We start from the raw sequence: 16,636 nt of genomic DNA on the forward strand, positions 1-16,636 counted from the left end.
ACAGGGCCAGACGTGGTGGTTCATGCCTGTAATACTAGCACATTGGGAGGCCGAGGTGAGCAGATCACCTGAGGTCAGAAGTTGGAAACCGGCCTGATCAACACGGAGAAATCCCATCTCTACTAAAAATACAAAATTAGCCAGGCGTGTGGCACATGCCTGTAATCCCAGCTACTTGGGAGGCTGAGGCAGGAGGATCACTTGAGCCCAGGAGTTTGAGTCTGCAGTGAGCTATGATTGTGCAAGTCCACTCCACTCCAGCCTGGGCAACAGAATGAGACCTCATTTCTTTAAGAAATTTTTAATTTAATTTAATTTAATTTAAAGATAAATAAAAGGCTTCCTCAAGCCACAGAACTCTGAAAAAAATAGTCAAAATTCATGTATCTAACAAAGAACTCATATCTAGATTACATAAAGAATTCCCACAAACCAATAAGAAAAAGGGACACCCCAATGTTTTTAAATGAGCAAAATGTACATGCTGTTCCCTTCTGAAATTAAAAAAAAAAAAAGCGCAAAATATTTGAACTGGTACTGCACAAAAAAGAATATGCGAATTGCCAATAATCATGTAAAAAAGTGCTTAACATCAGTAGTTATCAAGATATGCAAATTAAAACCACAATGAACTATCACTAGACAGAAATCCCCTAGAATGACTACAATTTTTTATTTTTTTATTTTTTATTTTTCTCTTTTTTTTTCTTTTTTTTGAGATGGAGTTTCGCTTTTGTTGCCCAGGCTGAAACGCAATGATGCAATCTCGGCTCACCACAACCTCCACCTCCCAGGTTCAAGCGATTCTCTTACCTCATCTTCCTGAGTAACTGGGATTACAGGCATGTGCCACCATGCCCGGCTAATTTTTTTGTATTTTTAGTAGAGACAGGATTTCTCCACATTGGTCAGGCTGGTCTCGAACTCCTGACCTCAGGTGATCCACCTGCCTCGGCCTCCCAAAGTGCGGGGATTACAGGCATGAGCCACTGCACCCGGCCTGATGACAAATTTTTTAACTGATAATGCCAAATGTTGGTGAGGATGTGGAACAATTGAAACTCACATAGTTTGTAGAAGCGTAAATTAATTCAGTCATTGCTGTGGTTTGAATATTTGTGTCCCCTTCAAAATTCATGTTGAACTTAATCTCCAATGCAATAGTATTAAGAGGCAGAGACTTTAGGAGGTGGTCAAATTATGAGGGCTCCACCATCTAGAATGGGATTAAGGCCTTCAATACAGAGTTCAGCCCCTTTTTGTCCTTCCACCTTCCACCATGTAGGGATACAGTAAGCAGGCCCTCACCAGACACCAAATGCTGCTGCCTTGATCTTGGACTTCCAGTCTCTAGAACTGTGAGAAAATAAATTCCTGTTGTTTATAAATTACTCAGTCTCAGGCATTTTGTTATGGCAGCACAAAAAGACTAAGATGATCACTTTGAAAAACTGTTTGGTAGTATCTCTTAAAGCTATAAATATGCCTGCACTATGACCCAGAAATTCTACTCTGAGATAAATAAGTGTATCTCTGCACCAAAAGTCATGGTCAACAACGTTCACAGCCACTTTATTAATAACATCCAAAAAATAGGAAAAATTCTAATGTCCATCAGCAGCAGAATAAATAAACAAACTATGGTATATCCATACAATGGAATACTACAGAACAACAAAAAACAATCTACTATTGAAATACACAATATGGATGAACCCAACAGACATAATGTTGAGCTAAAGAAGCCAGAGTCAAAACAGTAACTATGGCTGAGCGCAGTGGCTCACGCTTGTAATCCTGGCACTTTGGGATGCCGAGGCAGGTGGATCACCTGAGGTCGGGAGTTCAAGACCAGCCTGACTAACATGCAGAAACCTTGTCTCTACTAAAAATACAAAATTAGCCAGATGTGGTGGCTAACACCTGTAATTCCAGCTACTCAGGAGGCTAAGGCAGGAGAATTGCTTGAACCCAGAGGCAGAGGTTGCAGTGAGCCTAGATCGTGCCATTGCACTCCAGCCTGGGCAACAAGAGTGAAACTCCATCTCAAAAACAAACAAACAACAACAACAAAAATTAGCCAGGTGTGGTGGCAGACACCTCTAATCCCAATTACTCAGGAGGCTGAGGCAGGAGAATTGCTTGAACCCCGAAGGTGGAGGTTGTGGTGAGCCGAGATTGTGCCATTGCACTCCAGCCTGGGCAACAGAGTGAGACTCTATCTCAAAAAATAAATAAATCAATCAAAATTAAAATACAAAAAACTAGCTGAGCATGGTGGTGCATGCCTGTAATCCCAGCTACTCAGGAGGCTGAGGCAGGAGAATCACTTGAACCTGGGAGGCAGAGGTTGCAGTGAGCCGAGATCGCACCATTGCACTCCAGCCTGGACGACAAAAGCGAACTTCTGTCTCAAAAACACACACACACACACACACACACACATACAGTAAATACAGTAGTATTCTATTGGCAATAAGTTCAAGAATAGGCAAAACTAGTCCATGGTGATGCAAATCGGAATTGTCACCTCCAGGGCAGTGATTATCAACCAAGAGCAGTTGTCCCCCCCCGACCCCCATGAAACATTCAGCAATGTCTGGAAACCATTTTGGTTTTCACAACTTGAGGGTGGCAATGGGAGGTTGCTACTAGCATCTACTGAGTAGAGTCCAGGGATGAGTGCATCTCATAATGCACAGAACAGCACTCCCATCCCCACCACCAACATAGACACACACACACACGACAAAGAATTTCCCAACACAAAATATCAATAGTGCCAAAGCTGAGAAATCTTGCCCCAGAAGAAGGGATACTGATTGAAAAGGGACACAAGGGAAGCTCTGGGCTTCTGGGACTTGATCTGAGTGGTAGCTACCACAGTGTATACTTACATAAATTTTCATTAAGCTATACATTTGAGATGACTAGCACACTTTACATATTTTACTGATCCATGTTATACCCCAAAAAAGTTTTTGAAAGGCTACTATAATTTGAAAATACATTGTTTTAAACTGAGCTGATGGACAAAATGCTCCTATTAAAAAAGCGAACAGTGGCCCTGATAGCCAAAACAATCTTGAAAGAAGAACAAAGCTGAAGGACTCATACTTCCTGATTTCAAAACATACCACAAAGCTATAATAATCAAAACAGCATAGTACTGGCCATAAGGACAGACATATAGACCAATGAAACAAAGTAGAGTACCCAGAAATAAACACATTTATGGTAAGTCTATTTTTGACAAGAATACTAAGAACATCCACTGGGGAAAGGACAATTTTTTCAAAAAATAGAGCAAGAAAAACTGGCTATCCACATGCAAAAGAATGAAGTTGTTATATGAGGTACCTAGAGTAGTGAAAATTATAGAAACAGTAGAATGGTGGTGGCTAGGGGCCACCACCCCTAGGTGGCTGGGGGACTGGAAAATGGGAAGCTATTGTTTAATGCATATGGAGTTTGAAGTTCATAAGATGAAAATAGTTATGGAGAAGAAATGGTGCCAATAGTTGCACATAACAATATATTTAATACCACTGTATTAAACTGTTCACTTAAAAATGGCTGGCCAGTTACGGTGGCTCACACCTGTAATCCCAGCACTTTGGGAGACTTAGGCAGGTGGATCACCTGAGGTCAGGAGTTCAAGACCAGCCTGGCCAACAAGGTAAAACCCCATCTCTACTAAAACTACCAAAATAAGCCAGGCATGGTAGCACACACTTGTAGTCCCAGCTACTCAGGAGGCTGAGGCAGGAATATTGTTTGAAAATGGGAGGCAGAGGTTGCAGTGAGCTAGGATCATACCACTGCACTCCAACATTGGCAACAGAGTGAGACTCCATCTCAAAAAAAAAAAAAAGGTTAAGATACGGCCAGGTGTGGTGGATCATGCCTGAAATCCCAGCACTTGGGGAACCCAAGGCAGGAGGATCACTTGAGCCAGGAGTTCAAGACCAACCTGGGCAACATAGCGAGGTCTTGTCTCTACAAAATATTAAAATTAGCTAGATGTGGTGGTGTGTGCCTACAGTCGTAGCTACTTGAGAGGCTGAGGTGAAAGAATCACTTGATCCCAGGAGTTTGAGACTGCAGTGAGCTATCATCGCTCCACTGCACTCCAGCTGGGGTGACAGAGTGAGACTCTGACCCTAAAAAATAGTAATAATTTTAAAATGTTTGAAATGGTAAGGTTTGGCTGGACATGGTGGCTCATGCCTGTAATCCCAGCACTTTGAGAGGCGGAGGCGGTGGATCACTTGAGCACAGAAGTTCAAGACCAGCCTGGGTAACATGGTGAAACCCTGCCTCTACTAAAAATACAAAAAAAATTAGCTGAGTATGGTGGCAAGTGCTTGTAGTCCCAGCTGCTCGGGAGGCTAAGGCAGGAGGATCACTTGAGCCCCAGAGGTGGAGGTTGCAGTGAGGCAAGATCATGACACTATACTCCAGCCCAGGCAACAGAGTGAGATCATCTCTTAAAAAAAAAAAAAGATGGTAAGGATTTTTTTGTTTTTTATACAGACAGAATCTTGCTATGTCGCCTGAGCTGGTCCCAAACTGCTGACTTCAAGTGATCTTCCTGCCTTGGCTTCTCAAAGCACTAATATTACAGGCATGAGTCATTGTGCTGGCCTAGATGGTAAATTTTGTTATGCATATTTTACCACAATTTAAAAATTGGGGAAAAAAAACTTTTTAATTTTAATTTAATTTTATGTATTTATTTCCTTTGAGACAGAGTCCCGCTCTGTCACCCAGGCTGGAATGCAGTGGCATGATCTTAGCTTTCTACAACCTCTGCCTCCCGAGTTCAAGCGGGAGCCTCCTGAGTAGCTGGGATTACAGGCCCTGGCCACCACATCAGCTAATTTTTGTATTTTTAGTAGAGACAGGGTTTCACCATGTTGGCCAGGCTGGTCTCAAACTCCTGACCTCAGGTGATCCACCCACCTCAGCTTCCCAAAGTGCTGCGATTACAGGCGTGAGCCACCACACCCAACCTGAAAAAAAAAAAACTTTTTTTTTTCTTTTTTGAGATGGAGTCTTGCTCTGTCACCATGGCTGGAGTGCAGTGGCTCAATCTCAGCTCACTGCAACCTCCATCTCCAGGGTTCAAACGATTCTCCTGCCTCAGCCTCCCGAGTAGCTGAGATTACAGGAGTGTGCCATGGCACCAGCAGATTTTGTATTTTTAGTGGAGATGGGGATTTGCCATGTTGGCCAGGCTGATCTGGAACTCCTGGCCTCAGGTGATCTGCCCACCACAGCCTCCCAAAGTGCTGGGATTACAGGCGTGAGCCACCACATTCAGCCGGGAAAAAAAACAACAACAACTTTCCAATTAAAAAAGAATACATTGGGACAGGTGTGGTGGCTCATGCCTGTAATCCCAGCACTCTGGAAGGCCGAGGTAGGCAGATCGCTTGAGGTCAGGAGTTCAAGACCAGCCTGGTCAACACAGTGAAACTCCGTCTCTACTAGAACTACAAAAATTAGCCAGGCATGATGATGCATGCCTGTAGTCCCAGCTGCATGAGGCTGAGGCAGGAGAATGGCTTGAACCTGGGAGGCAGAGGTTGCAGTGAGCCGAGATCGCGCCATTGCACTCCAGCCTGGACAACAAAGCAAGACTCTGTCTCAATAAATAAATAAATAGGCCGGGCACTGTGGCTCACACCTGTAATCCCAGCACTTTGGGAGGCCGAGGTAGGTGGATCATGAGGTCAGGAGTTGGAGACCAGTCTGACCAACATGGTCTCTACTAAACCCCATCTCTACTAAAAACATAAAAATTAACCAGGCATGATGATGCATGCCTGTAGTCCCAGCTACTTGGGAAGCCGAGGCAGGAGAATGGCTTGAACCTGGGAGGCAGAGGTTGCAGTGAGCCAAGATGGCACCATTGCACTCCAGCCTGGATGACAGAGCAAGACTCCATCTAAATAAATAAATAAATAAATAAATAAATGGGCCGGACACTGTGGCTCACGCCTGTAATCCCAGCACTTTGGGAGGCCAAGGTGGGCAGATCACGAGGTCAAGAGTTTGAGACCAGCCTGGCCAACATGGTGAAACCCCATCTCTACTAAAAATACAAAAATTAGCCAGGTGTGGTGGCGGCTGCTGGTAGTCCCAACTACTCAGGAGATTGAGGCAGGAGAATTGCTTGAACCTGGGAGGTGGAGGTTGCAGTGAGTTGAGACCATGCCATTGCACTCCACCCTGGGTGTCAGAACAAGACTCTGTCTCAAAAAATAAATAAATAAAATAAATAAAAAATAAGAATAAATTTGGACTCTTACCTTACATATATATACAAAATTTAACTCAAAGAATTTAAGAGCTAAAACTATAAAACACAGGGGAAAATCTTCATGACACTGCATTTTGCAACAATTTCTTGGATATGGCACCAAAAACAGAGGCACTAAAAAATGGAATATAACCCAAACCATCGAATCACAGTTTGTTTGTTTTGTTTTTGTTTTTGTTTCTTGAAAAGACAAATTCTCACTCTGTCGCCCAACCTGAAGGGCAGCAGTACAATCACAGCTCATTGTAGCCTCCAGTACCTGGGCTCAAGCAATCCTCCCAGCTCAGTCTCCTGAGTAGCTGGGACCACAGGCACACACCACCATGTCTAGCTAATTTATTTTTGTTTTTTGTAGAGACAGGGTATTCCTATGTTGCCCAGGCTGGTCTTGAGCTCCTGGGCTCAAGCAATCCTCCTGCCTCAGCCTCCCAAAATGCTAGGATTATAGGCATGAGCCACTACACTCTGCAAATGACACATTTTATATTTATTTTTTCATTTATTTTTAATTTAATTAATTTATTTATTTATCTATTTATTGAGACAAAGTCTCACTCCATCATCCAGGCTGCAGTGGCGTAATCTTGGCTCACTGCAACCTCCGCCTCCCAGTTTCAAACCATTCCCAAATAGTTGGGATTATAGGCATGTGCCACCATATCCGGCTAATTTTTTTTTTTTTTTTTTTTTTTTTTTGAGATGGTGTCTTGCTCTGTTGCCGAGGCTGGAGTGCAATGGCTTAATCTCGGCTCATTGCAATCTCTGCCTCCCAGGTTCAAGCAATTCTCCTGCCTCAGCCTCCTGAGTAGCTGGAATTACAGGTGCGTGCCACCATGCCCGGCTAATTTTTGTATTTTTAGTAGAGACGGGATTTTACCATGTTGGTCAGGCTGGTCTCGAACTCCTGACCTCGTGATCTGCTTGCCTCAGCCTCCTAAAGTATTGGGATTACAGGCATGAGCCACTGCATCCAGCCCCAGCTAATTTTTTGTATTTTTAGTAGAGACAGCGTTTCACCATGTTGACCAGGCTGGTTTTGAACCCCTGACCTCAAGTGATCCACCTGCCTCAGCCTCCCAAAGCGCTGGGATTACAGGCATGGGTCACCATGCCCAGCTGACACATTTTAAATGGGTGAATTATATGGCTTATGAATTATATGACAATAATAACTGAACATCCATATGCAAAATAATGAAGCTGAACCCCCACCTCACGCCATAAACAGAAAGTAGCACAAATTGTACCTAAGACCTAAAGATAAGAGCTAACATTATTATACTCTTAGAAGAAAACATGGGCATAAATCTTCATGATCTTGGACTAGGCAATGGTTTATTTAAATATGACACCAAAAGCACAAACAATAAAAGAAAAATTAGACAAATTGGGCAATGTCAAAATTTAAAACTTTTGTGTTTCAAAGGACACCATCAAGAAAATGAAAAGGCAATCAACAGAATAGAAGAAAAATATTAGTAAATTGGCCAGGCATGGTGGCTCATGCCTGTAATGCCAGCACTTTGGGAAGCTAAGGAGAGAGGATTGCTTGATCCCAGGAGTTCAAGACCAGCCTGGGTAACATAGTGAGACCCTGCCTCTACAAAATATACAAAAGTTAGCCAGGTGTGGTGGTGCATGCCTGTGGTCCTAGCCACTTGGGAGGCTGTGGTGGGAGGATTGCTTCAGCCTGGGAGGTGGAGGTTGCAGTGAGCCAAGATCATGCCACTGCGCTCCAGCCTGGGTGACAGAGTGAAACCCTGTCCCAAAAAAATACGAAATAAAATAGCCAAAAGATAGAAACAACCCAAATGGCAATCAACTGACATAAACAAAATGTAGTGTGTCTATATATGGAATATTATTTAGCCATAACAAGGAATGAAGTACCGATACATGCTACAAAGAGGATGAACCTTGAATACCTTCTGCTAAGTGAAAGAAGCCAGTCACAAAGGATGACATATTACCTGATTCTATTTATATAAAATGTCCAAAATAGGTGGACTATAGAGACAAAAAGTAGTCTAGTGATTGCTCAGGGCTGGGTTGAGAGCTGGCATGGGTTGAGGATGATGTCTAAGGGGTGCAGGGTTTCTTTTAGGGATGATGAAAATGTTCTAAAATTGATTGTGGTGATGGTTGCACAATTCTGTGTATATAAAAAGCCATTAAATTACATAGTTTGAAAGAGCAAATTGTATTTACAGTTATATTTCCACAAAGTTTTTTTCAAAAAAAGAAAAACTTGCAAAAAAAAAAGTTCCTCTAGATCACCAGCATCATCAATACCAAGCAAAAATTTTATTAGAAAATAAGATACTATAGGCTGGGCATGGTGGCTCATGCCTGCAATCCCAGCACTTTGGGAGGCCAAGGTGGGCAGATCACGAGGTCAGGAGTTAGAGACCATCCTGGCCAACATGGTGAAACCCCATCTCTACTAAAAATACAAAAAATTAGCCGGGTGTGGTGGCACATACCTATAATCCCAGCTACTCGGGAGGTTGAGGCAGGAGAATCACTTGAACCCAGGGGGCAGAGGTTGTGGCAAGTGGAGATCGCGCCATTGCACTCCAGCCTGGGTGACGGAGCAAGACTCCATCTCCAAAAAAAAAAAAAAAAAAAAAAAAAAATACCGTAAAGTATGTATGATTAACCCATCCCAGGGTGCACTAGACTTCTAAGAAGAGTTTTTTAAGTCCTAGTAAAGCATATATCCTATGTAAAGGAAAACGTGAATCGGTAAATAAGTTGATAACATTCTTTAAAAAATGCCAGCAAGACTTTTTTGAGGCCCTAAAAAATCCCTAAGAAACCCTAGAAATGCATTCTAAAATGTGCAGAGGCAGGGCGTGGTAGAATATACCTGTAGTCCCAGAGCTCTGGGAGGACGAGCTGGCAGGATAGCTTGAGGCCAGGAGTTCAAGACCAGCCTGGGCAACATAGCAAGGCTCCGTGTCTACAAAACATAAAAAATAAAATTACTCAGGTGTGGTGGTGTGGTGTGCACCTGTAGTCCTAGCTACTTGGGAGGCTGAGGCAGGAGGGTCTCCTGAGTCCAGGAATTTGACGCTGCAGGGAGCTATGATCACACCATCGAACTCCAGCCTGGGCAACAGAGTGAGACTTTTGTCTCAAAAAATAAAATAAAATGTTATTTACTAATAGCTAACCTGAGGTCAGGAGTTCGAGACCAGCCTGACCAACATGGCGAAACCTTGTCTCTGCTAAAAATATATAAATTAGCTGGGTAGAGTGATGGGTGCCTCTAATTCCCGCTACTCAAGAGGTTGAGGCAGGAGAATCACTTGAACTCAGGAGGCAGAGGTTACAGTGAGCCGAGATCGAGCCATTGCACTCCAGCCTGGGCTGCAGAATGAGACTCCCTCTCAAAAAAAAAGGGATTCTCATTAGGTATGAACACCTACTTACAAAACCATGTTCCTTTTTTAAAAATCTTAATACGGTATTGGTGAATGGACAAATAAAAATTGATTAAGAAAAGATATTTACAGCATCAGAAACTGACAGGGGATTAATTTACAGACAGAAGGGAGGCACAGGTTCCAGACAGGACCCCAAGGCCTTGCTCAGACCTGAGAAGCCAGGTCTGAAATGTATCAAGGAAGAAAGAGACATACATTTTGAATGGAAGGGATAGTCTGTTGATACAATAGACTTATAATTTGGACAGACTCGAAGTATTATTATACAGTGATTTTTTATTTTTTAGACGAGTTTTGCTCTTATTGCCCAGGCTGGAGTGCAATGGCGAGATCTCAGCTCACTGCAACCTCTGCCTCCCAGGTTCAAACAATTCTCCTGCCTCAGCCTCCCGAGTAGCTGGGATTACACGCATGCGCCACCATGCCCGGCTAATTCTTTGTATTTTTAGTAGAGACGGGGTTTCACCATGTTGGCCAGGCTGCTCTCAAATTCCCAACCCAAATGATCCACCTGCCTCAGCCTCCCAAAGTGCTGGGATTACAGGCATGAGCCACTGCGCCCGGCTGTATACTGATATTACAGTTAAGGAAGTTGAAGCTCAGGGAGATTAAGTAGCTTGTCCCAAGTCACATTGCTAGCAGAGGCCGATTATGAGATGTCTACTATAGAATTAATAGATCATATGTTATCAACTGCCTGCTGTCCCCTTCCTTCCTTCCTTCCTTCTCCTCTCCCTGCCCTACGAGTCTGAAGACAGAATTCCTCCAGGACAGTGCTTTTTCTAGGGCTGTGGCCCTGGCCTTACCCTCAGGGATGCCTTGCAAGGTCATGGCGTCCTTGCCTGCGGGGTTGGAGGTGGGGAGTCCCAGCGGGAACTGGCCCACCTTAATGCTGGTCACCTCACTCCAACTCTCCAGATTCTCCTCCAGGGGTACAGTGTGGATGCTGTTGTCCTCGGCATCATCCTGCTGACTGCTCAGTGTCAAGGTGGAGGTGTCACTGAACACGAGGCTGGAGTCCAGGCTCAGAGTCTCATTGGAACCCAGGATTAGAGTCATGCATGAGGGTGGAGAGATGGTGGAGTTGGGCCCATGGGTGCTGGAATGGAGGCTGATACCATCACTGGAGCCAGGAATCAGGGTCACATATGAGGCTTGAGTGATGGTCATGTTCAAATCAGATCTGGGGTGGCTGGTGGAAGCCACATTCATGGTTCCCTTGGAACTTGTGCTCCAGGTGGTACTAAAGGCTCCTTTTGAAACAGACCCAGAGATGTTATGTGAAGCCAAAGTGATGGTCTCGTTTGTGTCTGGGATTAGGGTCCCACAAGAATCTGGAGCTACATTCAGGTTCAGCTTGGAGGTGTTTCTTGAGCCCATGTTGAGCAATGGATTGGAGTCAAGGTCGAGAGAAGAGTTGGAGGCTGGGATAAGGAGTGCTTTTGAGCTTGGCCTAGAGACGCAGTGGCCCAGAACCAGGCCTTCTCTGGAATGGTGCCTTATAAATGGGTTTAATTCATGCCTAGAAGGGTTGGAGTTTCTCTGACCCAACTCAAAAATCTTACTTGAGAGGCACTTGAAGGCATCTTCAGAATTTGACTGAGGGTGGTTCCCGGAGCTCAGACTAGGGGCCTCAGCAGAGCTAGGACTCAGAATGGGGTTTGAGGCTGGACAGAGGTGCCCCTGTGATTCAGGCCTTGAGACATCCATGGAATCCAGGTCCAGTGCTTCACCAGAGCAAGAACTGGTGATCTGGAGGGAGGCTGGAGTTATGGCCTTGCTGTCATCAGGTCTGGGGGTGTTTTCAGGCACCAGGCCCGAGGCCTCCCCTGAGACGGGACTCAGAGAAGGATTAAGATCTGGAACGAGAGCCAAGCCAGGACTTGGGAGTAGATTCAACATAGGCACGTGAGCCGTGTCTGGGTGGGGCCGAGGGATGGTACCAGACCCTAATCCTGGGGCCCCACAGGAGGGGAGACTTGGTGTCATCTTTGGGTCTTCATGGAAGACCAGGTTAGCCCCTGGACTCAGGGCCATGTCCAGTCTGGAGATCTCTCAATGCCAGTGCCCCTTTCTCTCCAGCAGCCAACCGTCACGCTCCCAGAAGCAGTCTCGAGAGAGAGAAAAGACAAATGCAGCCATACCACACCTGTTAAGGCTTTTCCAGGGCTCCCACTATTCTTAGGATGAAAGCCCCTTGCTGTGACTTACAAGGTCCTGGTGACTGTGCCCAGCCCACCTTTCCATCCCATCACTCGCCACTTGCCTCCGCGGTCTCTCAGTTCCATTCTTTGACCACAACCTGCTCCCTCCTGGCTCATGATCCTGAACAAACTCAATCCCCTCAGCTTGTGAAATTGCATGGGGGTAATTCTCATTATCCTTTGCTTAATCCTACTTCTAGCAAAATACTCAGCACATTTCATTCCCGTGACTCATTTAGTGGTCTAGCTCTTGCTAGAGATGAACTTTGCAATGACAAAAACTGTGTATACCTTGGCCCCTGGGGCAACCCCAGCTCCTAGCCCAGTGCCAGTTACACAATTGGAAGCTTACACACAGCCAAATGAGGAATCTCTTCTACTTTAAGGCAGAAAAAGGGAAGGAAGAGCCTCGTTATGAGTTACCCCACTTCCAGCTGGCCACATGCGACAGGGTAACCTAAGTGCACCAACAAGGAGCCCTGAGCCTTGCAAGATTGGGGTGCTCCAAGCCAGAGACAAACTCGTAAGTTGCTAGAACTACTCTGCCAGTACCCATGGCACTAGGTTCTCAGAGCAACCCCGGCAAAGCTGCCTATAGCCTTAACAGTTTGCCTGTTCTGGGTGAAGTGGGCTATGTGGAGACCATGGGGCAGCTGTCAAACACCTGCCTCAACGCAGCAATCTAACTGCTGGATGAACTCCCCAGTCCTCCCACCACCCCCACCCTCAATCTGGGGCCACCCTCCCTGTGGGAATCATAGGGACAGCTCACCTGCATGCATGGTGTTTTTAAGCAGGAGTGGGCCCCTGGGAGGAGATGCAGAAGGAAATCAAGTCAGGGAAGAGTGCCTTTATCAACACTTACTGCACAGTCCACAGGCCAGGCATGCACATCTGTTAACAAGCTCCCCACTACACACACACACACACACACACACACACACACAGAGTAAGTTAAATATTTATACATGAGGAAGTGAAGGTCAAAGAGAGGAAGGCCACTCACCCCACTGGCCCTCTGGGCAGCCAGCACCACCTCTAAGCCATCCCCTGGTAAACCCCTCCATGGCTTCCCGTTATCTTTAGCATAGAGTCCTCCAGTTGTTAGCAGACCCAAAAGGCCCTTCTGTATCTGGTCCCAGGCCCCTTTTCACCCTTTTTGCCCCTCCATATGTCCCTTTCCTTTTCCATTCCACCCTTGCAGGGTTCCTTTGACTTCCTCCAAAGAGGAAGGCTCTCCCAGTTAGGTCTGGGTCTTCCATCTGCTGGGCATCCATCTCCACTCCCCTTCCCCAGCTAATGCCTGCTGCTTCACCCTTTCAGGTTTCAGCTCAAATGCTAAGAGAATTCCAGGTACCCTAGACAGGTGGGGGCCACCTGAAAGTTCTCAGGCCACCTTGTTCCTTCCCATCTCTTGGCTCACAGTATCTGGCTTCCCCACTAGCCGATGAGGTCCACTGATACAGAAACTGCATCTGCCTTGTTCTCTGCCAATTTCTAATGTCTAGTATAGCACTTGACACCAGTAAATGTGCAATGCCCGTTGGTGTTATTTCATTATTTTTCTCTCTTCTTTGTTTGTAGTTTTTGTTTTGTTTTTAATTTCTTTTGGCAAGGGGTGAGGACAGAACCACACAGTGGTGGTGGGGGAAGGGCCAGGGAGATGAGACAGCTGGGGAAGAGAAAAAAAAAATGCAAGAAATAGGGAGTGCAACTGGGTGCAGGGGCTCATGCCTGTAATCCCAGGACTTTGGAAGGCCAAGGCGGGAGGATTGTTTGAGTCCAGGAGTTTGAGACCAGCCTGGACAACATAATGAGACACTGTCTCTACAAAAAAAATACACAAATTAACCGGGTGTGGTGGCATGTGCCTGCGGTCTCAGCTACTCAGGAGGCTAAGGTGGGAGGATCACTTGAGCCCAGGAGGTTGAGGCTACAATGAGCTGTGATCGCACCACTGCATTCCAGCCTGAGTGACAAAGTGATACCTTGACTCAAAGAAAAAGCGGGATGGCGATGAACGTGCATAGGGAGAAATACTAAACAGTGGTAAGGAAAGTAGGGCGACAAGAGAGGAACAAGGAAGGAAGGGAGGAGAGAGAAAGGCAAGAGGGAAGAGAAGAAGGAAGAAAGGAGAAGTAAGAGAAGACAAGGGAGGGATGAGGGAGAAGACAAGAGGCAGTAAAGAGGAGAGGGAAGAGGAAGGCCAGAAGGAGGGAGAGGAGGAAATAAGAGAAGGGCAGTGGGTGGTGAGGGGAGACTCTTCTTCATGTGATGATGTATTCTTTCACTAACTCATTTCATCATTTCTTCATTTATCATTCATTCATGTGCTAACTCATTCAGTGAATCATTTACTCACTCCACAAATTTTGCTGTGTATCTTTATAGCGTGGCTTTGGAAAGACCATAGATTTGTGTGCATGTAGTCCTGAGTTTAAAGCCCAGCTCAACCTCTGCTAGTCTGGGTGACCTTGGGCAAGAGACTTTTCCCCTCTGGTCCTTGTCCTCCCCATCTGGAAAGCCTTCCACAGGGGTGATTGTAGTTACAGTGCCTGGCATGGAGTACATGGCCCACCAAAGCCCTTACCTAAATGGTAGCTACCTGTTTTAGTCCTCTCTGCCAGGCACTGTGGGCAGAGAGGAATAAGGCACTCAGCACCCTGTGGAAGTTGCCTTCATTCCAAGCAAGCAGTTCCTGCACAGCTTTGCATCTGCCTTGGAAGCAAGAAATGCTCACTTACCCTTAGCATCAGAGGCAATTTTACCCTGAATGTAAACTCTGATTGTTCCTTGATTTCACAGTCCCTTTCCAAAGCCCTGTACTTAATTTCATGTCCATAATTTTGTCTCTTTCTACTTGAGGAGCGTGAATCTTCCCTTAATGATCTCTCCCACCCATGTGTAAACGTGCCACATGCACACACACGGACTGTAGTTACCAAAGGGAGGCATTTTTAACCTGGAAAATATGGCTGTTGCAGCCTACGAGGCAGTGAGTAAGATCTTCAAAGGCCTAACTTGTTTGGGCTGAGGAAGAAAGACTTCATCTCTACCCCAGCAACCCAGCAGATGCACAATGCCAGGTCACTGGGCAGAAGGCCACAGATCTCAACCCCAGCTGCCCTGCCCTCAATCCTCCTCCTCCCTCCTGCAACAGACAGGCAAGGCTTCAGAGCTGCCTGGCAGTGACTGGGGCAGCCCATGGCTTGCCCTCTACCAAATGGACACTGTGCATTAGGAGGAGCCATGGCTGTTGAGGGGCTTGGGTGGGATCTACAGGAGCTAAAGGAGCTCACTACTTCCTGCTGACAGCCACAAACTGCCTATTGGCCTTTGCCCTACAATCCTGGGGCCCCAAATGGAAAGGGCAGAGCACAGCCATAAAACAGCTAGTGTTGTCTAAGACAGAGAGAATCATTGACCAATTGCCATCCTCCCTTCTCCACCTCAATTAACCCTTCCAGGCCCTGGACAAGGGTTGCTAGAGCCTTCAGGGGTGGAACTATCAATAGATTGTCCAGTTCATCATTGAGAACACACTGTTATCAGATGTAAGGGTCTGGAATGTATTAGGCACTTGTACAAGTACCTATACACACACACACACGTGTGCACACACAGAACACCTGAGATTGGGACGGGACACCTCAGACCCAGAGCATCCAAAACAGACTCTCCATTTTTCCCCCAAATAGGACTCTTCTATTCTCCTCCATTGCAAGGACCTGGCACCGTCTATCATCCAAGCCTTCGGAAACAACATCCTCCTTGAGTGCTCTCTTTCTCACTTGCTGCACCCAATTTTAGCCAAGTTCTGCTCATTCTGGCTCCAGAACAGCTCTGAAATCTCTTCCCATTTCTTCATCACCACTACCAGACCCTATTCCAGTTCCCATTGTTTTGGGGCTGGATCTTGGAATTGCTTACTCAACAGGGGTCCCTGTATCTAGGCCAGCTTCCAACAAACCATTTTCCAAAGTAAGCCATAGAGATCTTCCTTTAAAACTGAATGCAGACCAGGCACGGTGGCTCACACCTGTAATCCCAGCACTCTGGGAGGCCGAGCTGGGTGGATCACCTGAGGTCAGGAGTTCGAGACCAGACTGGCCAACATGGCGAAACCCTGTCTTTACTAAAATACAAAAAATTAGCCAGGCATGGCAGCACACATCTGTAATCCCAGCTACTTGGGAAGCTAAGGGAGGAGAGTTGCTTGAAGCTGGGAGGCGGAGGTTGCAGTGAGCCGAGATTGTGCCATTGTACTCCAGTCTGGGCAACAGGAGCAAAATTCCATCTCAAATAAATAAATAAATACATAAATAAAATTGCATGCAACTGTGTGGTACTGACATAAGGATAAATATATAGACTAACGTGATAGAATTGCAAGTCCAGAAATAAATCCATGCATATATGGTCAGATGATTTTTGACAAGGGTGATAACTCCTCCATTAATAGGGAAAGAATAGTCTCTTCAGTAGGCGGCTCATGTCTATAATCTCAGCACTTTGGGAGGCCGAAGTGGGAAGATCACTTGAGCCCAGGAGTTCAAGACCAGCCTGGACCAGCCTGGGCAACATAATGAGACTCTATCTCAAAAACAATAATAATAAAATAATTAAATAAATTATATATTTAAAAAGAATAGTCT

The 16,636-nt window shown here is 45.7% G+C and overlaps 1 protein-coding gene across 1 annotated transcript in view; it reads right to left on the reverse strand.

Moving 5' to 3' along the window:
* Nucleotides 1-12,792, reverse strand: part of MROH7 (maestro heat like repeat family member 7) — a 63,890-nt gene extending 51,098 nt beyond the window's left edge. The window contains exons 1-2 of the mRNA XM_023187316.1: nucleotides 12,754-12,792; nucleotides 10,584-11,888 (exon numbers count right to left, since the gene is read on the reverse strand). Of these exons, the coding sequence (XP_023043084.1) occupies nucleotides 10,584-11,814 (1,231 nt within the window). The 5' untranslated portion in view covers nucleotides 11,815-11,888; nucleotides 12,754-12,792. The remainder of the gene's footprint in view (nucleotides 1-10,583; nucleotides 11,889-12,753) is intronic.
* Between the last annotated feature and the right edge of the window lie 3,844 nt (nucleotides 12,793-16,636).

The sequence above is a fragment of the Piliocolobus tephrosceles genome, chromosome 1, assembly GCF_002776525.5.
Source record: "Piliocolobus tephrosceles isolate RC106 chromosome 1, ASM277652v3, whole genome shotgun sequence".
NCBI lineage: Eukaryota > Metazoa > Chordata > Mammalia > Primates > Cercopithecidae > Piliocolobus > Piliocolobus tephrosceles.